Source organism: Gymnogyps californianus, chromosome 4, assembly GCF_018139145.2.
Source record: "Gymnogyps californianus isolate 813 chromosome 4, ASM1813914v2, whole genome shotgun sequence".
Taxonomy (NCBI): domain Eukaryota; kingdom Metazoa; phylum Chordata; class Aves; order Accipitriformes; family Cathartidae; genus Gymnogyps; species Gymnogyps californianus.
In genome coordinates, this window is record NC_059474.1 from 70898898 (window position 1) to 70926759 (window position 27862).

At 40.0% G+C, this 27862-nt stretch overlaps 2 protein-coding genes and 1 long non-coding RNA gene across 7 annotated transcripts in view; 2 read left to right on the top strand and 1 right to left on the bottom strand.

Annotated features, from left to right (window-relative positions):
• Positions 1-8218, top strand: part of TBC1D9 (TBC1 domain family member 9) — a 56085-nt gene extending 47867 nt beyond the window's left edge. For 2 of the 4 annotated variants that reach the window (XM_050896003.1, XM_050896005.1), the window contains 5 exons: positions 2490-2555; positions 3804-3890; positions 4677-4762; positions 4897-4989; positions 5945-8218. In XM_050896003.1, the coding sequence (XP_050751960.1) occupies positions 2490-2555; positions 3804-3890; positions 4677-4762; positions 4897-4989; positions 5945-6670 (1058 nt within the window). In that variant the 3' untranslated portion in view covers positions 6671-8218. Of the gene's footprint in view, positions 1-2489; positions 2556-3803; positions 3904-4676; positions 4763-4888; positions 4990-5944 lie in introns of all 4 variants that reach the window. The other 2 variants (XM_050896002.1, XM_050896004.1) reach the window with 2 other exon arrangements.
• A 1374-nt stretch (positions 8219-9592) lies between these two features.
• On the top strand, positions 9593-25395 carry LOC127015753 (uncharacterized). The gene is made up of 3 exons (XR_007766371.1): positions 9593-9643; positions 24075-24164; positions 24957-25395. It is a non-coding gene; the product is annotated as an uncharacterized LOC127015753 (long non-coding RNA).
• On the bottom strand, positions 17042-25380 carry ELMOD2 (ELMO domain containing 2). 2 transcript variants are annotated; one of them, XR_007766370.1, is made up of 9 exons: positions 25236-25380; positions 24388-24416; positions 22927-23021; positions 21983-22112; positions 20925-21058; positions 20244-20312; positions 18902-19035; positions 17994-18487; positions 17042-17878 (listed from the first exon to the last, which is right to left on the bottom strand). XR_007766370.1 is itself a non-coding variant. In XM_050895901.1 (8 exons), exons 1-8 carry the CDS (start codon positions 25378-25380, stop codon positions 18330-18332), a joined length of 894 nt encoding a protein of 297 aa, XP_050751858.1. In that variant the 3' UTR covers positions 17042-18329. The 2 variants fall into 2 exon arrangements, 1 of the variants encoding a protein (XP_050751858.1); XM_050895901.1 differs by having other exon boundaries at positions 17042-18487.
• Positions 25396-27862: the final 2467 nt, after the last annotated feature.

Here is a 27862-nt window from a genome sequence, read left to right on the forward strand (position 1 = left end):
GCACTCGCCACAGCTTCGTGCAAAAGTCGGCACCATGAAAACTGTGTCTCAAGGAGTACCTGAGTGGTTTGGGGTTTTTTTTTTCTGAAAACAGCTTTTCTCCAAGCACAGGTTGCAGGAGTATGTTCAGAAAGCAGAGTCTTAACCTCACCACTCCTCTGATCCTTTCAGGGAGCCAAATGCTGTACAAACACTCTGCACCCAACCACCTGTGTTCAAGAGAGGGGCAACTGAAGCCAACACTTTTATGTTGCTACTAAGTTTTATATTAACAGAATAAAGTTCTAACCTGTTTAATTACTTTGTAAATGGCCTCAAAGAAGGCAGGGGGAAAACTGTGCACATAGGACATTATGCCCAGAAAAGACTTGATGCCTGCAGTGTTGACAGAAGGAGAACAGTCAGAAAGGGGACTCAGTGAAGGTTGTTCCTAGTCATGCCATGAAAAGGGGTGAGGTAGTCAAGCCCTGAGAGGGGTAAGAGCAGGTGTGTGTGAGGACATTGGTTGCAGTGTGAAGGTGACAGCTTTCACTGTTGCTGTTTCAGGCAGAAATGTTCAAAGAGTGTAGTCATGCTCTCTTCCAAGCACAGTTTCTTCTCTCACCACAACGTAAATTTAAAACTTCTGGATAAAAACTGGTGATGCATCATCTGAGACTTGTACTGCAAAAAGACAAGACTTGTTGAAAGTTGTTGAAGGCTTTAAGACCTGTGACTCCAGAGTGCCAGGAAGGAAGTATTTCTGTTTGGGACTAAGAATGGTCTTACCACCTCCCCAGTGCTGTTCACAGGCCCTCAGCAGAGTCATCTACTTTGCTGTTCAGGGATGCAGGGGCCGTGCAGGAGGCCACTGAATTCTCTGGTCTCTCCTGTGAAATTATCCCTGTACGGCAGCATGCAGGTCAAAATGGTGGCCTGAGCTGAGGTATCCACCCATACAAAGGTCTCCCCTAACTCTCCATAATAGGGGCACATCTACCAGAGGTCCATTCCTCTTCTGTTGTCTTTATGAATGTAGCCTAATTTTTTTTTATTGTTTAATACAGCATCAGTCCTCAGATCTTGGGTAGCCCACTGCACCTAACTGTCAGGCAGTTCCTGCAAATTACCAGTAGGCAGTTCTTCCCTTTGTAAAACTTTCTGACCTCTCCTGGGGGAGACCCAGAGGGTTGTCTCTGAGAGAGTCCAGATAACATCTTTGGTAGACTTGTCCCGCATTGTGTTGTCTTCATTCATTTTCAGGGGAAAAAGGGCCTGGCATTAGGAAGCACACACAGATTCATCTCGGGCAAAAAGCAGTAGCAGCTGAGTTTTTTCAGTTCTCTTCACGTCTGGGGACAGGGAGAGGAACAAGCCTACGTGTGTCACCAGATGTCCTGTGCCCTGAGTCCTATTTTGGTGAATGCATCCCTAGCCATTGCTGCAGGATGCAGAACTGCAGCCCATTCTGTGCTGTGGTTACTTCATGTTGCCTTTAGCAGTGGGGCACTTCACGTGGTACCTGGGTGCGTAACGTAAGACATAGTTTCACCAGAAGAGAAAGCATTATCTACACAGTGTGGTACACCAGATAGGAACATAAGGAGGTTTTGTGCTTAACAAGGACCAAGTTGAAAGCAGAATGGCTAATGTACATCTATACTCAGTTCTTTGGCCTAACATCTGTATTTATTGTAGTCTTAAGCTCTACAGTAGACTGTGATTGTTAGTATTTGCCAAACCACACTTTGTAGTTTGCATAGCAGAGGTAAGTTGACATGGTAGCCTCTAAGGTAAAATAAATCTGTGTGTAACCTAATTAATGAAGGTTAATTAATTTATTTATGAATTACATGTCATAAAAAGTAAGATTTATGAAGACGTCTGATTATCAGTTATTTCAGTACTTTAACTAATATCCATTTAATTAATTGGAAGGAGGGGCTACAGTAGACCACTTGGATTTCATACAGCTAATTGTAGCGTCGACCAGAAAGAAATAGGGGTTGAGGTGGATAAATCACTAGAAAGTGTTGCCTGAACATCAGTTTAGCCCGTGGCTAAGCTGTGATAAATGCTGTTTACTTGAATTTCTCTCTCTTTTTTTGGGAAATATCTTATTGTTCTAAATCATGTGATGTTATTATTGGATCCTCAGATCAGAAAGTTTGAAGTCCACACAGGTCTTCTTAACTTTCAGCTGGAGGCCTTTCTGAGTGGTGATGTGATGATCATAGATTATTTTTGAGCATTATAAAATAGACATTTAATGAAGGACCCAAGGTTGAAGTACAAAATTCAGGGTAAGGTGGTCTGTGTTCTCTTGCTATTTCTGCTGCAGACCATATGATCTTAGAGGTCAAGTGACTGCCTTATGATCTCAGGCTGTAAAGGGAGTACAGTGCTTCCCAGAGTGAATGTAGCAGCTTCTAAAACAAAATATTGTAGCGATAGTAAATAGAATGGCATTCAATGCTGAGTATTAACATACTGTATATAATGCTGTTTAGGTGCAGCATGCCATGGAGATCTTACAGAGAAGCTGAAGCTACTGTATAAAATGCATGTTTTGCCTGGTAAGTAAATGATGTTAAAATAGCTGTTGTCTTGTTGAGAACAGAAATTTGGAGCAGAGTTGTTTATGACTAGCTTTCCCAATTAAAAATTCGTTCATGGGAATTATTGTAGCTGTTTATATAGCAGTAAAATAAGAGCTTCTACCATAACCAGACATGGATTTGGAAAGTCTGAAAGCACCCATGCAGCCCTCTATTGCTCCGGCCACAAAGAGGCCATTTATATGTGTCTCTTGCCTGTTTGGCTGGGGTTGGTGACTTCCCCCCTGCATAACAAATACAGTGTTCTTCAGCATTTGTTACCATAATGTACTCTGTTTAACAGTGAATCTAGTTTAAAATGTTCCTGCATGCCCTGGCTACTCATTTCTGTCCCCAGGCTTGTTTCTTGGTTTCCCCTCTGGGCTGATACAACTGTTTGCAGAGGGAAGCTCCATATCATTTCATAGATGTGTTTTCCAGGGGGCTGTACAAACTGTTGGACTCGGCTAAGTGAGAAAGGCAGTTTAGGGAGGAGAGGGGATGGAAACATCTCAAAACAGTTTTGCCCCTGAAGAAAATGATGTCCTGGAACTATATCCTCTCTGGCTTGTCACACGTGTGCTATAAAGAGCCTATTGCTATCCTCACTGAATCTGCGATTTAAGTATGTTGCAGCTGTGTGGGTAGTTTAATTCTTGTGCTCGTTTACATCCTCTGGTAAAGATATCTATAAGCTTTTAGAGGACATTCACCTTCGTGTGCTTTGAACATGTGTCCCTGATTGCTCCCAGCTGGCTTTGCCAGAGGTAGGCTTGAGTGATTCAGTAATTTAACTGGAAAAAAATACAGTTTTATTGAACTATAGCAAAGAGATCAATTTTTAAGAATGCAGCTTCTGGTATTCGGGGACTGGTGAGCTCATACCAAATCATGACAGACTTCCAGCTAGGAGAGGGTTCATACCCTGCTTGGGACATGCTGAGCTGCACAGAAGAAAGTAATAGAAGTAGACATGGGAAGATGGGCAAGCCAGCCTCTGAAGGCAAACAGCTACTTGTTTGTCAGACAGTATTGGAGATCGGGGAGGAGACAGTACAGGGCCAGTTGTTCATCTCCTGTGAACTGAAGAGAGATGATTCCTAACCCATCACATCCTCACACTTTTACTTCTAGAAACTGACATTCTAAATTTATCAATGGAAATAAGTTCTAGCTTTTAATTAAAGGATGGAATTTTTAATGAAAGAATTTTATTATATTGCTTAGATCCATCCCCTGAGCAAGAAGAGCCAGACTCTGCTTTTGAAGCTACTCAGTACTTTTTTGAAGACATCACACCAGAATGTACACACGGTAGGCATCTTTTGTCTCGGGCATGAAAAGATGAGGTAATGCATTTCAAACAACATGTCTTTTTAGGAACCTAGTTTTTTATTGGATTAAACTTTGTAAGTGAAGTATTCTCTGTAAAAAGAAGTATGTAGTCTTTGTATATCTTTTGATATCCTTAGAGGTACAGGCGTGTGTACACTAAGAACTTCCCTGGATTGTGCGTTGCAGAAGTACTCTCAGAATAATGTCATCAGTGTGTTGCAATAGAAGTAATTTTGTGATAAGTGCACCATATATGCCTTGATGGAGAATAAGAATAAATATATTGGCTTTCAAAATACATTTGGATCAGAATTTAAAATATTCTAAAAAACTGAAGCCAAAAGATATATCAAAATGTAGTTCAGCATTTTGAAATCTTTTTGTGCCCTAATGAGAACCTGGGTCTCATCGCTGTTGTCTTAAATGGCATTCTCCTTCTTGAGATATTTGATGTAGAGGATGCACTAATATAATCACCAAACATATATCATGCTAGAAGCTGTATGTGTTGTGGTAACACAGGCTAATCGTTGTACTACACAAACAAAACCTAAGATAGTCCCTGTCTTAGTATTTATATTATTAATTATATGGAATTTGTCAGCAGATTTAAGAATAAGCAAAAATCATCATTTAGTCCTATGTTTTTACTCTGCATTTTCTGCAGTGCAAACATTTTCTTTACTTTGCACTGTACACAGGAAAAGTATGTATGTATCTAAAACCACACTGATCTCTCTCTCCCCCTGCCCCTCCACTTCCCAGTTGTTGGCCTAGACAGCAGGAACAAACAAGGAGTAGATGATGGGTTCGTTACAGTGAGTCTGAAAACAGACAAAGGTATGCATCGTGTCTCCATTTGAATTACGTCTTTCATTTCTTGTAAAGATGCTCCTTTTGAAAATGGAAAAAAAAGTATTAATTTAAGGTTTCTTCATGGACTTTTCCTGCGTCTCTGGGTAATTTGTTGACAATAGGCAAGAAGAGCTCGCAAGAGAATCGAAATTATCTGAGAATGTGGAGCCAAGAGAATAAATCCAAAGCAAAAAACACAAAAGACTTGCCCAAACTGAATCAGGTACTTCTGCTGACACTTACTTATGTTTCATTAACTTTAAACTTTATTCGCATACCTATAAATATTCGATACATTAACACTGAATAAAGGTTTTATTTTGAGGCAGATACTTTTTTACCAGAGCAGCAGTCAGCTGATTACAGAAGTTAGTTGTTTTCAACATACTGTAACTGGCATTCAGCTCCCAAAACGTCCTAAAAATGAGATACATACATATAGGAATGGTAACATATTATTTTGATCTCTAGACAAAGGATGGTATGACACTGAATATCACCAGCTAGCTCATAATGTCCAATACACATTACCTGAAAGAAGCATTTTGTGTTTTGTAATTTATACTGTCAGTCTCATTCCCCTTATATCCATAGCTGCTAAGGAGGAGGAGACCCATTGGGACAGCTGTTTCCTCCGGAGCATATAGGGAAGGTTTATTCCATGTAGAACAATGCTTCTTACTTCAGGTAGCCCTAAGCAAATCTCCTTCCTATTTGTGAGTTTTGAATTCCGAAAGGCTCGCATCCAACTAAGTTACCACTGTCACTTAGAAGAGTGCTGCCGGTCTCTTATTTCATTTTTCATTACTTCTCATTAGTTTTATCAGACCCCTAGTTATACTTAGCATCATTCCTACAAGAAAATCCACCAAAATGAATGCTAAGTGTGTCACTGCTCACCCTCTGTTGCCCTCCTGTGGCTGCAGAGAAATAAATTTGTCATATGTTGGAAGAAACATCCAACAGTTTATTCGAAATAGCTTTGAGAGAGGCAACACATCTGGCTGCCCAGTCATAGAAAATGCTTTCTAGACTGCACCTAGATTATTTCCAATTTCAGTTTAATCACATAAACTATTGTGTCATACCTCCATTCCAGACTTTTTAAACTGATTTAGTAGATCTCAGTCTGATTTGTTTCCTGCTCTCTCATTAATGTTTCCTCCCTCTGTGTTTAGGGACAGTTCATTGAACTGTGCAAGACGATGTACAATATGTTCAGTGAAGACCCCAACGAGCAAGATCTGTACCACGCTACGGCTGCTGTGACAAGCTTGCTTTTGGAGATAGGTGAGGTTGGTAAGCTCTTCAGTGTGCAGCCCACAAAAGAGACAGACGGCAGCAGTAACAATTGCAGCAAAACTATTCAGAGCGAGCTGTTTCAGAAGAAAGAGCACCAGCAGTACCCCCTCGAACAGCACAAGCCGTTCCAAAGCAGCCTTGTCACCAACGATGAGGAGGCCGTTTGCACCGACAGCAGCCTGGGCATGCAGATGGAAGACATAAAGCTCGAAGACTCTTCTCCCAGGGACAACGGAGCCTGTTCTTCCATGCTCATTTCCGATGATGACACAAAAGATGATAGTTCCATGTCCTCCTACTCAGTACTGAGTGCAGGTTCGCATGAAGAAGAAAAGCTGCACTGCGAGGACATCAGTGAAGACACCGTTTTGGTACGGAGCAACCACGCCACTTCTCTTCGTAGAAGCACTAGCATTGACAGAGACTGGGCCATTACCTTTGAACAATTTTTAGCCTCCCTTTTGACTGAGCCAGCGCTGGTTAGGTACTTTGACAAGCCTGTGTCCATGATGGCTAGGATTACTAATGCTAAAAACGTAAGGATGATGGGTAAACCAATAACCTCAGCCAGTGACTATGAAATCTCTACTATGTCGGGATAAAAGGCAGTCGGGTTTTTTATTTATTTTTTTTATTCTGTATTTATTAGTACCTGGCACAGGCCCTGGTATTTTCAAAACATGATTGTTTTCACTAATGTGAAAATGTTGGGGTGCAAACTTAACTATCTTGAAGTATAATCACTCTTTCTGTGGGAAATGTTACACAAATGCAAATTTTATTCAAAATACAGAAAAAAAATAGCAGTTGTCAGTGAAGTGTGTGTATTATTAACCTTGCTGTCAATATAAAATGGTAAAGATTAGTTTTTAATTTCTAAATGTAAACTTAATGCCGATATTTATGTGCATTTTTAAAATAGACATATATAGAGATCTGATTCTTGGGGAAAAAAATGAACAAAACAGGAAGTATCTAAAATTTAAAGGGACACTGTCAACCTGAATAGGACCTCAGGTGAAATTAAGTTCCAGGCAACATCCCTGAAGGATAATTTTATTTCATATAACTTTTTTTTCAAAGAGGATAGTGGGTTTTAACGCGTGCTTCAATTTTATCTTTTTGACTATATGAAAGATCACTTCAGTGACACCTGCCTGGCTCCTAACTTCCTCTGCTTGAGACTGGCACGCTCAAATAAAAGTGAGAGAACCATCCCAAGCCTAGCTGGCACGTCAGGCGAATGCGGTTAAACGTGATGATTTCTGCTCCGACAGAAGGCAGAGCCCATTTGCCTTTCCCTGGGTTCAGCAGCCTAACCCAGCAGAGAGAAAGCCCTTTCCCAGCTGCGGCCACCAAGGAAAGATCTCCGGCGTGACCCTGCCTGGAGCTGTATTCCTAACCAGTGGACTTGGAAGCTTTGCTGGTGTGCTCCAAAGACAGTGTATGCAGATCCCAGAACAGATTGGTAGAGTCTCTTTTTAAAAATTGAAAGCTGTTTTTAAAAGTTAAAAAAAAAAAAAATATATATACTTCTAAGGCTGGATCTACAGCATATGTAGCTTAGCTCTTAAAACTAACCTTTACCACCAACCTATTATATCCTTGTTAGATTAAGAAAATAAAAACCTGTATTGCATAAGTCTTCATTTACAACAGTGTAAAGTAGCAGTAATGAAAAAAAATCTGCAAGATAATGTAACTGAATGTTTAAGTCTTACTGAGAACACTTTATATAAAATGAATAGTATCCTGTATCAACTTACTGAATAATATGTTAAAATGAAAACTGGAGCACCTGCACTTTGAATCCTTGCTTCTTTTATACAGATATTCAGGATTTTTTTTTAAATTTTGTTAGCTGTTTTTTAATTCGTATTTGTTCAGGATCATGCCTACATGCCTAATCTTTATTTGCTGTTTTGAGAATATTTTCTGTAGAATACTGTTGATTTTTTTATACTCCTGTATATTGCATCCATGTAACTTGAAGATTTTTTAGCAGAAGCTATGTTTAATTCTTTTGTTTTAAAACAATGCTTTTAAATTGTCAGATGAAGTGGTTTTTAACCACAAATAGGTAATGTGAACAAATAAAGTACACTCTGCACAGATTTGATTTTTAACTATTAAAGTCATGCTAGAGGGAAGAGTAGGTTGATTGTGTTTTATTACACAGACAAATGAGTTTGGATCTTCAACACCAGGTTTCAGGACAAAAACATTTGTTGTTTCTGTGCCTGGTTTTGTTTAACACTTGAATGTGTTTAATTCCATCTGCAACAAGCAACCCATGCAAGCTTCTCTCACACTACCCAATTTCATTAAACAGTTTTCCCTGCTATGCTCACATTTGGTGACAACAGTTGTTACTACTTTTTAAGACCCCCAGATATTTTATGACCCATCTATGCTTTGCTGTAGCTCACTAGGCATGCTTTTAAGGCTTTAAATATTAGAATGTTTTTTACAGGGTACTGGTAAGCTGAGATGTCAGCCTCAAAACCATGGCAGTGACAGAACAGACATGGATGTGCTCTGTTCAATGAATTATATTTTTGAAACTTACCATCTATTTGTGTGTATATAAAGTTAATTTGCAAAACACAGCTGTAAATTTCTGAGCACTGCTCATATATCCCTTGTCTCAGTCAGTTTACTGTTGATTTTTTTTTTTCTTTTGTTGGGAGTAGAGTTCTCTCTTTTATAATTTAGCCATAGGTAGACTACATATAACTGTATGAAAAAGCAATATGGTCTTTCTGCATATGAGACTATGCGGATTGGTTTACATGTGTATCAAATAATGATATTAATTTGAATCCATAATCACCATTTTGAAGAATATGATTTTGTTTTAACTTAAGATGCCAAGGCCAGAGCAGAGTGCTTTATCGTAATGCCTGGCAGCTGAATAAGTTATCACAGAAGTCTTCAGCACTAAGGGTTAACATCCTTAAGCAGACTGTTGACCTTTTTAAGTTTGCAGATCCCTAAAATATTTCTCTTTTAGGTGTCTGTCATGGTAAAGTGAATTTAAAGCCTATCGGCAATCTTCCACACACCCCTAGAGATGCACAGACCACACATGAAAAACATTTCTTCATCTTAAAAGGGCTTGCCAGCTTTGCTCCACACCCCACCCACAGGGCTGGGGGTACGACGTATCGTGAAAATTATTTTGTTCTTACAACTCCTGTAAGAAGAGGAGGCATCCACAAGCGGATCTCTGGTGTAACAGGAGCCGTTTTACAAGGCAACTTCTTTTTGTTTTGCTCCAGTAGCCTTCCTTGCCTTCCTTATCATGTCAACAAAGCTCCTAAGTGTAAGCTAGGTCATCTTTAAGGATGGCCTTGCTATAGGTAGCAGCCAGGTGAGCTGATTTTCTCCAGATTTTTTTGGATGAGGCTGCTCACCTGATTAGGGCCACACCAAATGGCCACCCAGCAGTTGCCTATTTGATGACACGATCTGCTGTGACCTGTTCTTTAGTAGCTGAGTGGGAGCTGATGAGAGGAAAGCTACAGAAGAGTTCAACTGACCAGCATACAGTGATGTGAAACCTTGGAGAAAACGTGAGTGAATATTTTTGAAGTCTTATCCGTATGCGTAGGCATGCAACACAAGCAAGTTGGTATGGCTTTAGAAGTGCCTATGTCTTGTGCTTTGTATACTTTAAGATAGAGTCTCTTGAATCTGTGAACTGTGGAGTTTAGTTAGGGCTGTTAGACTCACAGCTGGGGGAAAAAAAAAGGAAGATCTTTTTCCTCTTCAGAGCTGAAATCCGTGACTGGACACTGGCATGTGCAGCTCTTCTAGCTTGGTAGGAGCCTGTGGCAACAGGGTGCTGCCTGCCTGCCTGCTAAGGGACAGACAGCAGATGATGGAGGAGTGGGAGGTTATTGTCTAGAGCTTTCTCTATATTAAAAAAAAAAAAGCCACAAAGAAACATTCTTCTCAAGTTTTCTTCCAATCTGTCTTTCAACTTACCCAGATGCTGATAGCGTATGAAAGTTCAATGGTACTTATTTCCTTCATTGTAGCATCTTACGGCTCTTGAATTCTAGACGTTGGAGCTGAGGGTTGTGTTTTGAGACTTGTAAAGGTTTGTGTTACGTGAGTTTTGGGCAAGCAGACAGAAAGCTCGTTATGTGATGTATTAAACCTACTGAAAATTTGACATCAAAACTGTTGTAAAGAGAAAAGCACCGTAGGGGTTCTTATACAGTGATGCTGGAGCTTCTGTTATAGTATATGTCATATGTCACATCATAAATTAAGATGGCAGAGGCTGGTATGGTATATAATGGTGTGGTATGTAAGGGGGCTGTGGGAGAGAAAGGGAATAGCCTTAAAGCAGTTGGTGAAGCAAAGAGATGGTGCTTTTGCTTGGAAAGCTGCGCAGCTGGGTCTGGTTCCTCAGCTGGGTACTCTCCGAGCTTCCGGATCCCTCCTGTCACAGGGTCTTCATTGCTAATCTTTAATCTCGCAGCAGCGCTTTGAAACTGTGGTAATTGGGTCTCTCGACAGTAGGTGCGATACAGAAACCAACAAGAAACTGTTGGGAAGAGTCTGAATTCCATCAGGATACTTAGAGCAACAAAAGGAAGCTGGTGCGTCAGCACTGTAAGCCTACAACCTGCCTGAGTGGAAAAGCGATAGGTCAGAGAAGGCACCTGTGGCTGCACCAGTGCATTACAGGTAGGGAGCAGGGCTCGCCAAGTCCCCGCCAATTTGGGCTGTGTCCACGTTGATCAGTTCCGGTGCTGTTTACTCTCCAAACTTCTGGCATCCCTGTGAGTGACTTAACCGTAATCTCTTGTCTGTTCCAGTTCTTGGTAATTCAGTAATAATGAGGTGTGCTGTAGCTAGAAGATGCCGTTTATCAGAAATGAAATATTAACTGTAAAAAAACCTACTTGATGCTGTTGTATCCATTTTTGTAAGAAAAATTGACTGGTCAGGCTTAGACTAAAACATCTGGAAAAAATGAGAAAATCCTGAGGAACAGCGTACGGGTGGGTAGGTTAGCTCAGCCTATGGTGGAGCGTGCCTTAGTATCCTGGCCTTTTGCTTAGCTAGAGCATGAGCTTCCAGCGCCCGGGGCCTTCCTTCAGACCTTGGCATCAACATCTGATCCTGTGGGAGAAGGCTGGTCCGTGACTAGAGCTCACCAGTTTAGACATGTGCCGAGGCGTAACGCTATAGCAAGAATGAAAGAGAAGCAGTCGCATCTATTACTGAAGCCTTATCCTCTGGTTGGAATAAAACATTTATGCTATTTCTATTTCTTTCCACTAGAAGATAGTCTTGAGTCCAATGTTATGTACTTCAAGTGGCAATTGTGACTTTTAATGCTTATTTAAAATGCTGATTTATTCAATAGTGAAAACATAAATTAGCCTGCCAGCAAATAATTAGAACAAAACTGTGGCAGTGAACATTACATTGGAATATGGCTAATAATAGAAATGTGTGACACATGCTGGTATCAGCAGCGTTGCTGGATAAGAGTGTTTCAGTGCTGGGAATACAAGGGATGAAGTACAGGAAGTTAGCCTTAACTGCAGTGCAAGATGCTCCCAATAAATGGTGGCAGATAACGTCTCAAAGCATGTCACATCAGAAGATAATTTAAGTCTGGTTCTTCTCTTTTCTGCAGTACTCGATATCTCAATTTAAATTTCCTGAATAGCCGCTTCCTCATTCCATTTTCTAAAATAAGTGGTATTTGCATAACTGACTGTCCTGGTTTCGGCGGGGATAGAGTTAATTCTCTTCTTATTAGCTGGTACAGTGCTGTGTTTTGGATTCAGTGTGAGAATGATGTTGATAACGCACTGTTTTAGTTGTTGCTAAGTAGCGCTTATCTTAAGCCAAGGACTTTTCAGTTTCCCATGCTCTGCCAGCAAGCAGGTGTGCAAGAAGCTGGGAGGGAGCATGGCCAGGGCAGCTGACCCGAACTAGCCAAAGGGATATATTCCATACCATAGAACGTCATGCCCAGTATATAAATGGGGGGCAGATGGCTGGGAGGGGCGGATCGCTGCTCAGGCATCGGTCAGCGGGTGGTGAGCAATTGCATTGTGCATCACTTGTCTTTTCTTGGGTTTTATTTCTCTTTTTTTTTTTATATTCCCTTTCATTACTATTATTATTATATTTTTTTATTATTATTGTTGGTATTACATTTTATTTTATTTTAGTTATTAAACCGTTCTTATCTCAATCCAAGAGTTTTACTTTTTTCCCCTGATTCTCCTCCCCATCCCACTGGGAGGGGGGAGCAGCTGCGTGGTGCTTGGTTGCTGGCTGGGGTTAAACCACGACACTGACCAACCTGACACCTGGGGTTTGAGGAATGGGATGTTTCTATAGTGCAGGGCCTGTTCTATGCTTCTGAAGAAATAAAAATTGCTACAGGTGAGATCTTGTAGTTCTCAGGTAGTGGCACTTCAGTATGTTAATAGAAGCGTTTGGTCTCCAAAATTCTGGAGTAGAAACAAAGGCTACCTGAGAAATACAAATGGAACTGAAAAACCAAGTAAATTATTTAACGTAGCTTGTATGGAGATGAAGGCATGGTGGAAGATACAGAGGTCAAAATACTTTCTTGTTTTTAAAAAAAAAAAAAAAAGACATTAAAACATATTCTTTCTCCATAAAACATTTCTTTCTCCAGAAAAGTTCTCCAGAGTTCTTCTCCAACTCTCAGTTTTGTTCCTGGAGTTTTGCTCTCCTGAACAAAAACACTTGCGCTTCGAGTTAACTCCAAGAGTTAACTTCCAGGTCCTTCAAACAAAATCCTTGTTGTGGTTTTCTGGGTTTTGGTTGGGTTAGGTTTGGTTTGGGTTTGGTTGGTTTTTTGTGTTGGTTTGGGTGGGTTTTTTTAAAGCTTAAAACAGAGCTTCTTTTAAAGTGAGGATTTCAAGAGCAACTGAAATAAAGCAGTAATAAATCTCTACCACTTGCAGCAGAGTATGGCAGCCTACCTGTGTAATAGTCTTTTACATCCCATACTCAAAATTCTGGTGCATCCCTAAAGAGAGCAGTGTAGTGCTCTAGCGAAAGAACCTCAGCACAGCTGCTCTCTGCCTCCTTCCAACCCAATACGCTTTTCCTATATGTTATACGTCAAGGAAGTGAGGTCTACTTTCTGTGGTACGGACCAAAAGAATTTGAAAAAAGGGATGCCGCCACCTTTCAGGTCAGGTGTAGAACAAAGCGAGGCGATGGCTGGAGGAGCCCCTCGGCTAGCAAAGCAGGAAGCCTTCCCTCTCACCTCGCGCTAACGCCATCGGTCTGGGCAATGCACCCTCGCTCTGCCTTCGGTTCGGAGTAACAGGCTGACGAAGGTCGAGGGAGTGTTGAGGGCCGTAATACACCCAAATTCATAATGCGTGTCGAACTCGGACTTTCCCATTGCACAATTTCCTGTTACAACAGATAGAATACTTCGAGTGGACTTGCACGTAAGCATGTTTTTCTATGGTATAGGACTGATCTTGAGAGTTAAAAACAAACACTTTTTGTATGGCTCTCAGAGTCAGATTTAAATCTTATTCCTTTCTTCTGGTGTTTAAGGTACCTTATCTTGGATGATGATTTAAAAACTAGAAAACGTATGTAAGCCAGCTAGCCTTTGTTCCAGCTGTTGTTGTGTTTTCCCACTCAGCTTCCATACATACAGATGTTCTGCTGCCTACCGTTTCAACAGTTTGTGCTAGAGGGGTATTTCCTAATAATGCCTTTCCTAGGCACAAACACAAGCCCCACTACAAGCACCACAGAGACCTCTAAACAAGTTCTTGGAGTTGGAGGGGAAAAAAAAAAACCCACAAACCCAAAAAACCCACAAAAAGAGAAGATAAAGCTTTCTCTCATATCACAGTGCACGAACTGAGAGGATGGCTAACTGGAAAGTGTTACGTTTTCTAGCAGGCCATAACACACTAATGTTGACAATGTTTTGGAATAACTCGTTCTTTATTTGCTACCGTTGTAAACATCTCTTTCTATTACACAGACATCACAGTTTACATTATTGCTTTTATATTGTGGTAAACAGAAATTTCTATTAGTATGCAGCTACCAAAGCACAGTGTGATAAGAAGAAACTGCCCACAAGCTGTCTTGGGCTGTTTGGTTTTTTTCTTCTTCCCTAGAGAAAGACAATATATATAGACTGGCACAAGAAACATCAGTCCAAAGATGGATCACCATTGTACTACAGCAACACAAAACAAGTATGACAGAAAGAAACAGCAGGTTACAATCTCTACCACGCATTCACTAGCAGTATTTTCAAGAATACTGACTGCTGAACTCCCACCTAACTAAATACAAACTTTTTCATCACTATAATTCTTAAAACAAGGCTAACCAATATTTTTTTTTTTTTTAAAACGTTTGTTATTTAAACTAGGATGGAAAATCTGCAAAATGAATGCTTGGGGCTTTGCGTGTGTTTAATTTTTTGTTTGCATTTTTTTGTTGTTCTGTTTTTCAAAGAGTTTTGGATTTTCACTATTTATCTGAGGTGCTTAAATTGGCCCCTTTTCCTCTTGTCCTTCAGGACAAAATGCCCTATTCTTTACACCGCTGTATCGGATGACAGAAGCACAACCAGTTTAAAAACATTCTCAGTTTCTTTCTTCCTAAGTACCACTGTCCTCAAATCGCTTTCCAATCAAATTGGTTACTTACGAAGCAATGTGTTTACTTATTGAAAGCCTAGATTTTACTTCTGCTTGTGGTAAACTTCTACTTATCTTCAGATTCATTTGTTCATGGAGTGGCACCATGTTTCAAGCATACACTAAACAACAAAAGTGGAGGTAGTTTGTTAAACAGTTGCTACAGGAATAACAAAAAAATTTAGAGAACCACCTTGTTGTCTTCAGTTTTAGATTTTTCTTCTAAAATTACTATTGCATATAAGCTTTCACATAGTGAATGCTTTAAAGAGGCAGCAAGTTAGAAAACTAACAGTACTTGCAAATTCTAATAAGATAATACATACTTTAAAACATGACAGTTAATAAATAACAAGAGAATTTACCAAGGTTTTAAGACTCTTAGAATAAACCATGAGCAACAAATTCTGGTGTTAAACAAATTGATTATATCAACTTGCAGAAAGGTGGCCTACCTCCATTTTCAATCTCCCATAACCTTAGGATTGTCACCCTACAACTGAGTTAGTATAAAATACCACTGACTAGTAACACATTGTTCTTCCCTTCCCTACACACAATTTTACCTTTTTCCGTATATTTTCTAGCTACCACCATAATACAATTAGCCTACCACTGGTGCAAAACAGGGACACCCAGTACTAGTCTACATATAGTGAGCGGCTCCTAGACGGAAGGACTGGGCTACGTGATCGTGCAAAACTACATGCAAATTCTAACTGTTCACTGGGAAGGTGTATTGGAGCCTAACATAAACATTCACCTTTATTACTACATGCAAACTAATGCATTCCCATATATCTCACTCATTTGATGATGGTTGGGTTTACTTTTTTCCCTTGTATACTGCCACAGTTTACTCCCAGCTCACACTTTGATTTAAAAAAAAAAAAAAGGCTAATGAAGCTGCATCTCACATCAGGCTCAGCCTACATTCTACACCAAAATGTCTTGGGTGTGTGATGGTAGGAAGTCTGAAACTTGATGGCTGGGCTTTAAAAGCCTCAGCAGTAGTTAAATGTCAGTCTCCTAGTGAACAAGGACCTGAGTGAAAGTTTCAAGGCTGGAAAGGGTGTAGATTATTTTTGCAGCTGTTGCCAAAAGGAAAAAAAAGGCTGCAGACTCTAGCACAGGGGAGTGTTTTAGAGCGATGGCTCAAGCAATTTTGTTACTTGCTAGCAAGCAGCAGATGAAAATAAAGAATGGTATCTCCTTTCCCGCTGCTGCTAAACATATTGGCGTCACTTCTGAAATTCAAAAAGTCAGTCTCGTGTTGCTTGCAAAGGAGATCTACAAGCAATAGCAAAAATTATTCATGAAGACAAACACGACAGAAGCTGGGGCTAGAAAGTAACAGACAATTAACCTCTCAGCCACTGCGAAAGAGTCCGCTTTCCACTTCCCTCCTCAGATTTTAGCAATGTCCAGTATCTACAAGGGTCAGAGAAACAGAGCTCCACCGCAGGACTTGAATCCCGGCACACACTCCACAGGATCTCAGCTTTTTCAGTGGCGAGAATTACAGGACCCAAGTACCTGGGAGCAGCAAAAGAACTAGGCTTCCTGCCGTCAGTTTTGTATCCCATCTAGTCAGTTCTAGTCAGCTGAACAGCTGTTCAGCTTACAAGCCATGGCATAACCATAAATACTCTCCCTACAAGCATCTTCACATTACTTTTTTTTTTTTAGTAGAATAGCATCAACCCAACACAGATGAGATGAACCCTTCTCCACCCTGCACATGTTAAACTTGAGAATTGTTTAACTCTTGTCTATACCTAAGGTATCATAAAAAGAAAACAGAACTGCGTTACCTCCTACATACATACTGTCTACCCTGATCAGGAGCTTTCCCACAAGTAAGAGATCACCAACATTTAAGGGATCAAGAGCAATTGGGTGGATGTAGTGCAAGAAGTCACTAGTTACACAATACAGACTCACGGAATTACTGAGGTGGGAAGGCACCTCTGGAGATCACCTAGTCCAACCCCCCTGCCCAAAGCAGGGTCACCTAAAGCAGGCTGCTTAGGACCATGTCCAGTTAGGTTTTGATTATCTCCAAGGAGATGTAGTGTTACATATTATAATATAATACATCTAATACTTATGTAGTGTAACATCACTTATTACAAAAAGGGGGTTGTCTTTTTTTTTTTTCTTCTCGTGTTCAATATTTGTATTCTTCAGGAATCGCTTCATGATTAGTCATTGACTAGAAGTTAACTAATTTACCTGAGATGATTTAAAAAAAAAAAAAAAAAAAAAAAAAGGCATGAAAGCTTCTATTAGCATACAAATTTTGTGCCACTGTGTGCTATTTAGGTATATACTGAAAGAGTCTTTCCCAAATAACTCAAGTTTCTAAGGCTATGATCTGGTTACAGAATCAAAATAAAACACTGATTGAATAAAGCAGAAGGCACTTATTTAATAGTAGGTTTTAGAAAATGAAGTGATGGTCATACCAAATCTGTTTAAAGTTGCTTTAAGCAATAATTAGTCACAATATAGACATGAAGTCTTATTGACTAGATTGTCTGAGGATGCCAAGATTAAGGAACACGTCGCGGTTGCGTCCCTTCCATGGAAAATATATCTTTGTTAGAGACTTGTACTCAGGTGTGAATTTATTTTCACAAAATAGGGACTGCAGCTGCAATAAAGGTTTTTAATGAGTGAACTTTATAAAAGGGCTAAACTAACTCTCTTGTACTTCCCACTGAGAATACCCCATTAGCTGCTAAAAGAAAGGGCTGACAACATACAAAGTCAAGCAGCCTGAGCAGCTGAAGTCAGATTAGAAAGAACTGAAAATTTTTACAGTAGGAATATTTTTAGTAGGAGTAGCTTTAGTCTGAGGATCTGATGCTCACACTGATGATTTCTGGTTCTTTTTGTTTGTTTGCAAACTAAGCTTTTTCCAAGCATAGAAATCTGCTGGTACAAATCCACAGATAAAAAAACTTCCTTAGCCAGAAGTCATTTCTAGTAAGTACGTCAGTATGTTGATGGATTAAGCCTCTTCTCCAAAATCATAAGCGACTAATACATCCCCTTTGTGGACCTCTTCATCACAGAGAAATTTAACATTGATGAGTGAATGATCGACATCTACAGAACAAGAACATAAAAAGTCTAAAACCAGAGTAATTTCAACTAAAAGAAGTTTTTAAAAGACAATTAACAATCAAACCTATTCATGGAAAACACGATGCAGCATAAATACCTGCTTCATGTTCCTGCACCAAGAAGTATAAAAGAAATTATGAAAGCAAGTGATCCAGAGGCTCTTGAGATTTGTGGGTTGGTTTTTGTGTTGGTTTGTTGGTTGTTTTTTGTTGTTTTTTTTTTTTTTTTTAAAGCTGTCCTTTGGAGAATAGCATATAAAGACCTGTAAACAGAGGTTGATTGATTGTCCAAGCTTTCTTAACTGAATTTTGATTTTTTTTTTAAACATAAAAAAAAAGTTCTATTGTTAAACAGTTTTTGGTGAAACATGCAAAACCTCCATCCAAATGCATAATTCCATTTTTGATGCAGAACCTCATAGACTGCAGAGGAGTTAAGGTTTCTTTGTATTTTGTAAGGTTAGTATCGCATCACAATCCAGTAGAAGTCCCTTAATTTTTTCATGGAATTTCTCTCTGTACTGGTTGAAGTGCATAATGCTTTCTGGTTCTTCTTCAAACCAGAACTTGTCAAACTCATAAACCAGATAACCTGTGAAGAAAATAAAATACAGATCTGCAAAAATGGCCTCCACAATTTTCTGCCTTGATCTAGCTAGACCTAGAATGATCCTTTAGACTCTATTCAGTCCCTTAAAATAGGGACTGTCCCATCCTGGTCAACAGCAAGCTTTTGGACACTGTAATAATGAATAAAAAAATAAATCTGCAAATACTGAGTTTTCAGGCTGCAGTCTAATATATAGAAAGCCACCCAAAATTTATCTCTTAAATGTACATTTCTGTAGCACAATGTTTAAGCATCAAGTGCATTTCCAACACCTGATCCAGAAGATAAACAGTTTGCTCTGGCTAATGAGAAGAGTGGAAACGCACTCCAGAAAACCTAAACTCTGTTGTAGGCCTACCCCCGGTAGTCTGTACTAAAGAAGCTACAGATACTTACAGTAAAACTGATGGAAGTGCTCCATCTGTGGCAATCCAGAGACTATGTTGTACAGATGAGACTTTAAAGCACCATTCTTAAGTAAGCTGTATGCCATTTCTGTCAGATTGATTCCAACTATTGCATAAGAGTATCTGCAACACCAATCATAGGTCACATTTTACCTTATAGATCGAAGGACTTAAAAGCTTCCTTGAAACAGTCTGCATTAGGATAATTGTAAGAGTCAATTTTTCCTACGATACTTGTTGACAAGCTGACTCCGGCCTACAGACCACTCTTTCCATTCCCTGGTGCATCCAACCGTGTAAAAGTTATTTAAAAATGCTAGTTTCCTATACAATAGTATGGCAAATGCCTCCATTAGGCAATAATGAGATGGTAAGGCTAATCAACACTGACCTCAATTTGCTCATTTGAAATCATTAAATCTGTTGGAATATTAAAAATAAGACATCAAAAATGTTGTTACGGTATAAATGGAATGGCTATCTCAATCTGTTCTTCAAGCTGAAAAATATCTGGTTTTCTGTTGCATGGTATAGAAAGCACCACAACAGAAATTCTTAAAGGACTGTTAAAACAGGTGTTTCTGGGGGAAGGAAAAAAAAAAAAAAAGATTAATTTGTGTCAATGATATGGGTATTTAATTGATCTAAATGTCTTGAATATCCTATTCATGACCTAGTTCCACAAGGTAATATTATTTACAACTGAAGTCATGAAAGCCTCCTATTCTTGGTAGGTGATTGAGTTAACAGGGGACTAGATGGATCAGATCATATGCACAGGTTTACCAGCTTTCCTCTGTATCTAACTGGTTTTAGAGTATATTTCCCTGTAAAATGAGCTAAATGTTTTAATATGCACATTTTTCAAAAATGAAGTTAAAGTTGAACAACAACAAAACATCTATTTGTGTATACTTACTACAGAACAGAAACCTAGCAAAAAAAGGGACCTTAAGAAATAATCTATACCATCCCAATGCAGGATCAGTAAGAAGGCGAAAAATAAGTACTCATTTCTAAATCTAATCTAAGCCTATTACAAATAAGGCTAACTGTGATGTTAAAGGTGTTCACTGTGCTAACCAAAGCCAGCGTTTTGCAACATTTTTGTCCCAACAAGTCCATTCTGAAAAAAAAAAAAAAAAAGCTGCATATAGTTCCCAGCCTGAAATTGGTTTCTGTGTTTGGTTTCTCACGCCTTTGGCCCTTTTTCCATCCTTTAATGGAAAAAAACACAAATATTTTCCTCTATATTTTCGGGACACATACTTGGCAGTCTTCACGTGAGCTCTTACACAGAACAAGCCAGAAAAAGTCATATAGTGACTTACCCCAGCTTTGGGTGATTTGAACGAGAAAGGATCTGACGAGCTTCGTCGGTGTAATGCTTACTAAAATACCTGTTAGTGTAAAACAGGATCTTCCATTATTTTTAAGTTCATATAAAACAATATTAATGTGTTCAACATCAAAATATGTAGCTTTAAACTAAAGCTGAATACTACTCTGTACTGAAAAATGGCACAAAATGAAAACCAAGGAAAAGGTAGCAAATTAAATTATATTCAGCATGAACTAATACAGTAAAAAAATCATTGTGATCCGAACATCAAATATGAAGTTCACCCAAGTCCACAAGTTAGCACAGCAATGTTATGCAAACCTGTTTATTTTTCATTACAGTAATTAATTCAGGAATTTTAAAAGCTTTTGACAAGTTACTTTCTAAGTTATAACCCATCAAATCTATCATATGACAACAAAAAAAATAAGGTGTCTTGGGCAACTTTCTGTTCCTCCCCTCACTCATTGGCCTCTACCCAACCACACGTTTACAGATGTGCAGCCGCTAGAAACGTTGACTTATTTAGAAAATACTGTTTTTCACTGTACAGAAGCCACCATTTCTATTTGCTGCTATTCAGTCTTTATTAGAAATAGCACTAAGTAGAGAAAATACATAGATATTGAAACTTAGTTACAACAGAAATTAAATACTTCTTTTCACTTACACCAGATTCACTAACCCCAGCAGGCCCATTCCTCTGAAGTCTGTTTTGGGATCATCACCTTGGAAGCCAATGTCACACCACTGCTTGGTGATTCTGGCCTTCAGATTCTCATGAGGCATCAGCAAATTCCAAAGCTGCACAAATATGCTTCCATGTTATGCACAGCTGCTAAAGTATTCCAAGTCACATAATTCAGAACACTTGCTGCTGCACATTAGAAACCATTCACCAAGGAATAGGACACAATCTGCATGCTGTTCTTTTCTGTTAGTGGCAATCTGGAGTCATGCTACAATGGCTTATTTCAGCAATTATGAAAATGATTACATTTAACATTAAATGCGGTAATTTCCCTTCACAGACAAAGCCACTGTATCAATACTAAAGAAACAAAGACTTGTTTCACTTTCAAAATTAATTTATGCATCATTTTCTGACAGGACAGCTATAAACTGAAATACAAATTCTCAATGAATGCTTACTTAACACGTCAAAGTTGGAACTTGCATAGCAAGTTGAGATAATTATGACATGCTAAGAAAATGACATGCTAATGTATTTGCACAGTAGAAGTTATTTTAAAAAGCCTCAAGCAGTATTATATTACTTGCTTGCTATTACTTATTGTTACCTAAAATACCTTACTGATGGTTTTTATCTTCCGGCATTAAACTACTGGGATGCCGTAATAAGAAAACACTCGTGTCTTTTTTATTTATTAATTATTGGTTTACAAAGTTAGACATGTGCATAACGTTAAATATCTTTTTAGTTACGATCCTTCAGTGACCCGTTACAAAATTATTTTGCTACTTATGTGTTGTTGTTATGTGTGATTTCACACAAAATAATCCCAGGGCAAGTAACTCTAGTTTACTAATTTGTTTTGATGTTGTATTTTCATGTGTCACTTCTATAATGGCTTAACAGTTCACAAGTAGAAAAGAGCTTTAAATAGGCCAGCTGGTAGGAATACTAACAATAAATTAAGTTCATTCAAGCTGTTGGACTTGGAAGGAAAAAACAAACACCTTTTGTATTTAAAAGATTATTTTCACCTCAATTAACTGTTCCTCATGTTCTTCGTTATCTGAATCATACGGAACCTTCCTCAGATCTTCCACATTCAAATAAAGTTTTTTATAACCTGATATCTGCAATAAGGCTATATGCAGATTTGTCTTAAACCTGAAATAATAATAAAACACGACACAGAAGCTATTAGAGGCATAGTTAGCCATAAATTCTTGCTTGAACTACCAGATAAGACCTTTCTTATGTTAATACAATGTAAACACTAGAATCATGAAGTGCTTTATGTTTATCTTTCAAACTACAGTACATTGGTTAATTATACTGCTATACGGATCTTATTTCTACTTAAAAAAACCTAGCCAATTCCAGTGCTGCGGAGTCAGGCTCTATTCACTTAAATTACGGAAGAAAAAAATAACTTAGCTAAAATCTGTGATGACACAAGAAAACTCTACATAATCATCCTGACTCCTGTACCTTCACCTACCCCCAAACCTTCTGTAAGTCTTAAAGTGAAACATTGTCAGAAATACTTATAGCTTCAAATAAGCATTTCATTAAACTTTAAAATTTTGACTATTCATAATTTTTCCTCTCAATCGCTCATAATTACTTATGCAGATGAATGCAAACATTAATCAGGCATCACTATACTTTCTCAAATATATCTAAGCAACTACATAGTTCATGTAATCCACCTATGCAATAATCATATTACTTAGAAGTAAGGAGTAACAGAAGGGACTTGCAAGACAGAGATGCAGTCATCCCAAATCCATGTCAATTAAAACTTTGCAATTTATTTTCTAGAACTGAAGAAGACATAACCATACCTTATTTTCTAATTTCATTCTAAAGATTTGCACTGCATGGCCTAAATATTGTATCAGACTAAGCAACTGCAAGAACACGCCAAGAAGTCAGAATTATCTGCCGTGAAGAACTTATGTTGGGGTTCCAAACGTACCCTGTATCCTTCTGTTCAATTTTCTTTTCTTTCATTACATCTCTGACACACTTCTCCACTTCAGCTTCCTCAACATGTACAGCATTTCTTAAAACCTAGGAAGTTAACACAGTAAAAGACTTCATGAGGAATGCAGAAATCTATCATCTATTTTATTCTTATTTCTCAGCTTCTGTATACCTACCATGTACATATTCTTTACTATAAAAGGAGAACAGTCAATTTATTGCAAATGTTTACAATAAATGGGCTCAAATTGCATAGAAAAGATCTGCAATAATTACATAAAAGCATAATCTGAAACTTTGTCAGACTGTAAACAATGTTTACACAGGAGTCCCATAAAGAATAAATAAAAAGCTCAAGAGTTGCTTAGTCTAGGTTCTCGTTTGCTTTCAAATGCTAAACTGTGACATGTTCTTCCTAATCCAATTGAAACAAACGCAGCTATCGAGGAGCAAGTGATAAAACTCCAATAAGGAAATAATGCTTCTGAATTAGGAGACAGTGAACTAATGAAGTTGAGGTTTCAATGCTGGGGTGAAACAAAAGAACTTAATGTAAGATACTGCAGTCTTCTAGAGTAAAAGGCGAATACTAGTAATGATACTTACACACTGCCCACCTAAAATCACTTCACAACTATTTAACTTCACCTTCTAAACTTTTTATGGTCACAATGCATTCTTTAATACAATTCATGCTAACACCAAAGCAGCTTCATTTCAGTAAAGCAAAAGGTTAACTCTTTTAAAACTGAACATTAATATATTTGATATAATCATTTAGTTAAGAGATGCTAAAAGACCCGCCCATACCGTGCTCTACTGCAACAAAGATGCTTGTGGCAGTTACTAATTCTCTCTCAACATCACACTGCAGCGATCAGCTAGAAAAAGGGAGAATGCAGTCACCTCACTGCCTAAAGAGGAAAAGTTTTGTTCAAGATATACAAATTTGAGGGTTTAAAGCGTTAGCTTATGTCTAACTGCCACAGAACAATTGGAATGAGCTTGTCAGTTAAACATCTACCTGCAACCTTGCATTATGTTTTTTTCAAGAATTCAAGACACTACTGTATACACTGCATTTAATTGCTTTATCCGTATCATTTACCTATATCACACTTCTGGTTTCTACAAAAACAGCAAAAGAGATCGTTGTGACAGGGAGAACTGACCCTCTCCAAGAACAGAAGCGCTGTGTAACGACTTGTCTGACTTGCTACTGAAGAGCAGGTAATCTTTCAGAGAGACGGAAACAAACATTTGAAGGGACATGGGGTCATTTTTGAGAATCCTTGACTAACCCTAGCATACAGAACCCAAAACACTGTTCTCTCCTCTCTGCCTTTTATTCCTCTACTTTCCTCCACGCTCAAGAAGTAAATGCACATGTTCTTTTCTGGGATTTGTCTCTGAAAGAAGGTTTTATTACAGTTTAATCTCTAGTATCTTTTACCTTATTCTTTGATGATTCCAGTGAATGTTCTGCAATACAAAAGAAGTAAATGTCACAGTTAAATTGAACTGAATTGTTTTACATAATTGACAATAGGTGTTCTTGTGGCATGTAACTATTATAAAATTTTGCATCCCTTTTACACATGTAATTAATCAAAAATTACTCAATTTTAAAATCAACAGGTATCAGGTAACTGCAAGTCTTAATTTACATAGATTTTTTTTTTATAATCCTCAAGTACAATGCTGAAAACAGACTCAGATTTTTTAAAACATCGATCAATTACATGTACAAAAACAAAGTCAAATTGGAAAATGTGTCAAGACAAAAATATGTCTCTTTATATTTTTCCATACTTAGAAATGTTTTTCTGTTTATTACTGAAGAATAAGGAAGCAAAGTCATTTCCTTGAGCTACTTTTAAAATGGCAAAAATCATAAGTAGTTTCTTAAACTACTATTTTTAGATCAAAATTCTGCATCAAGCAGAATTGTGCATCTAATCACTCTTCCTCCCCCCTCCCAAATGCATTCATGTCTCTTCTGTGTGGCTTTTTTAATAACAGGAAGGTAAAAACATACTGATGGGAAGACTCTGGGGAAAAATATATGATTTCTGATTCACTTTTTGAAGCTAACTGGCATTACCTCAGCAAGCAGGCAAAGAAACTAGATCTGGCATTCTGACTTAAAATTCTCATGGAAGAATGAGGAAGAAGGGAACAGTGAAAACATGATCCAGGGGATGCCCACTGCACTCGGGACAGCTACTGGTTTCCAAGTACTGCTTTTCACGACGTTTCTAAAGATCCAAAGCAGTCCCCTGGTCTGGCATCCTTCATTACCTATGCTCAGCGTCCGCTGCGCACCTGCCTTCGAGCCATCAAAGACACGCTGCAATTCGCATTTCCGAGTCAGCAGCCGCAAGATCCACTTCAGCCAGAACCGAAAGTAGTTGCTGTACAGGAACCCCCAGAAGTACACCAACATCTTCTGCGTGAAGAAAGCCCCGCGTTAGCAGGGGAGGCTCACGGCGACGGCAGCCCCCTTGCGCGACCGACCGGCCTCCCCGCCCCGACACCGCCGGCCGCCATCGCCGGCCGAAAACACCCTCCCTCCGGCGGGCAGCTTCTCCCCCACGCCCCGGCACCATCACCACCCACCCCAGGCCGGGTCTCCCTCAGCCCCGCGCCGCCCTCATGAGCCGTTAACGGTCAGCGCCCCGCGCCCACCGTGGCGGCGACCTAGCGGCGCCCGGCCGGCCCCCACATCCTCCCGCCGGAAGCCGCCTCCCGCCTTCCCCGACCTGGAAGTTGATCGCGGGGGACGGACGGGGCGGAAGTGTCGGCTGGCAGGGTCCTTCCCCGTCCCGCTGGCCGTTACCGGCCGTGCTGCGCGCTCTTCGGAGGGCACGGGGCGCCGGACGCCCGGTTCTACTCCCTCAGCCGGCGGCGGCCGCCGCCCGCTGCCCCGCCTTGGCGGCTGAGGCTCCGGCCCCGCCGGCGCAGCCCGCTGCCGCCGCTCCGGGGCGGAGGAGCACTTCCCCTCACGGCGCGGCTGCCTGCCCCGCTGGGAGCCGGAGGGAGCCCCGGACGGGGCAGCCGCTGGCGGGTGTAGCTGCAAGCGCCTTTCCTTTCCAGGCGCGCTTGGCTCCGGGCAAAGGGCGATCGGAGCGCAGGCAGCCAAGAGCTGCGCCGTGTGCGAGCGGGCGGCCTAGCTCGGGTAAATCGACCTCCTGCCCCAAGAGGCCAGAGGCTTTGGCTGCTAGTCCGGTGTCAGAGGCGCAGGCCGAGGTGACGGGCGTGCCTCCCTAGGTCGTGGCGCAGAAGCCCTCGCCCGACATGTTAGTGCATCAGTTATGCCCTGCGTAAGGCCTGCCAGCCGGGACACACCACTCTGGCTTCAGGGCTGACCCCAGCACCAACCGGGAAATTGGCACGGGCAGCCCAGCTCGTACCTGGGCCAAAAATCAGGGCACCGCCTCGCTGGTTAACACCTTCAACTCGTTCGTGATGCCTTACAAAATACAGTTGGGGATCGCTTGTCCTTGTTTAAGTGTTTACGAAACTGTGCTCGAGGACATGTTGCTTGCCTCCGCTATAGCTGAAGGCAACGCTAATCAGATGTTACGAATTTAGTTGGGCTGGATGCTTTTAAGGAGGGGTGCTTTGCCATGGATCCTGCTTTGCCTTTGCTGAACGGAGTTTCAGCCTAAGTGTCTCATTTAGTTCCGGTCAGTACTTCCATTGTATTATAATTAAGGAGTATTTCAGTAAACATGGGTTGAACAGTTCCCTTGAGGATAGCAGAAGGAATTCCTGTTCCTCTAAATTGTATGCAAAATTTGGAGGGTTGAAAGAGAGCCGACAGACTAGCTTGACCACATTCTGATATATTTTTTCATGTGAGGAAATTGAAGTACCTTTTACACAGAATCAAAAGCCACACAGCAGGTCTGGTGGCCTGTGTCCCACAGAGGATTTCAGAGGGTGGACCAACGCATTTGGCATCCTCCCTTTGGATTTTTCCACTCGTAGGGGTGCTTCATATGGGGTAATCATTGCTATGTGAACTTCAATTGTTTGCAGATCTGATTCCTACTCTTAAAAACTATGAGGAGAGATGGTGCATGTTAAGAGGCAGCAGGTGGTCATTTTTTTTCAGTGTAACTTCTTAAGAGAGTAATCTGACTTTTAAAGCATTGGAGTGCTACTGGACAAAAATAAACTAAAAAATCTTTCTCTCTATTACAAAGTATTCTTACTTGCTGACAGGATGGCATGATGGTTCTATCACATTACCTACACATAAGTTGGTCCAAGGTAGCCAAAAACCAGAAAATATCTTGAAAAAATATCAGAGATCCAATGCCTAAGAACTGATAAATGAAAGTGGAAGAAAGAAATTTGTCTGCATTGCAGGACCTGGGTAACTTACAGCTCGCACCTAGCTTGTATGGGAAACAACTGCGAGCAAATAATCCAGGTTAGGAAAAAAAGATTGCGCTGCACCTCCCATCTGACGGTTTGGCAGAGCGCTGCTGCTGCGGTATTTAAACACAGCTAGGCTGAAAGCTTGTCGTCAGGAGAATCCTGGCTTCAGCAGCAGTGGGGTGTAACAGTTTGATGTTGGGAAGGCGGAGGAGTTGTAACAACATGAAGGAATGGAAGGGTGGTCAGGTCCTTACTGTCAGTCTTTATGCCCACGCATGGATTGCTCTGAGGTAGCTCATGAGGAGCATGAGCTATCGGAATTACTTAGAAAGTCCAGCAGGTGCACCCTTAAAGTGTGGGTCTGTGCAAACAACACTGAGAGAAATTTGTAGCTGATGAGACTTTTGTTGATGTATACCAAAATAAAACCTTCCAACTGCTTCAAGAGTCACTTTCCATTGTGTCTTTTAATGGATTAAATAGCTTCATATCAATATGAATATTTTTTTCTGATATTTATACTTAAATAGAAATTCCTT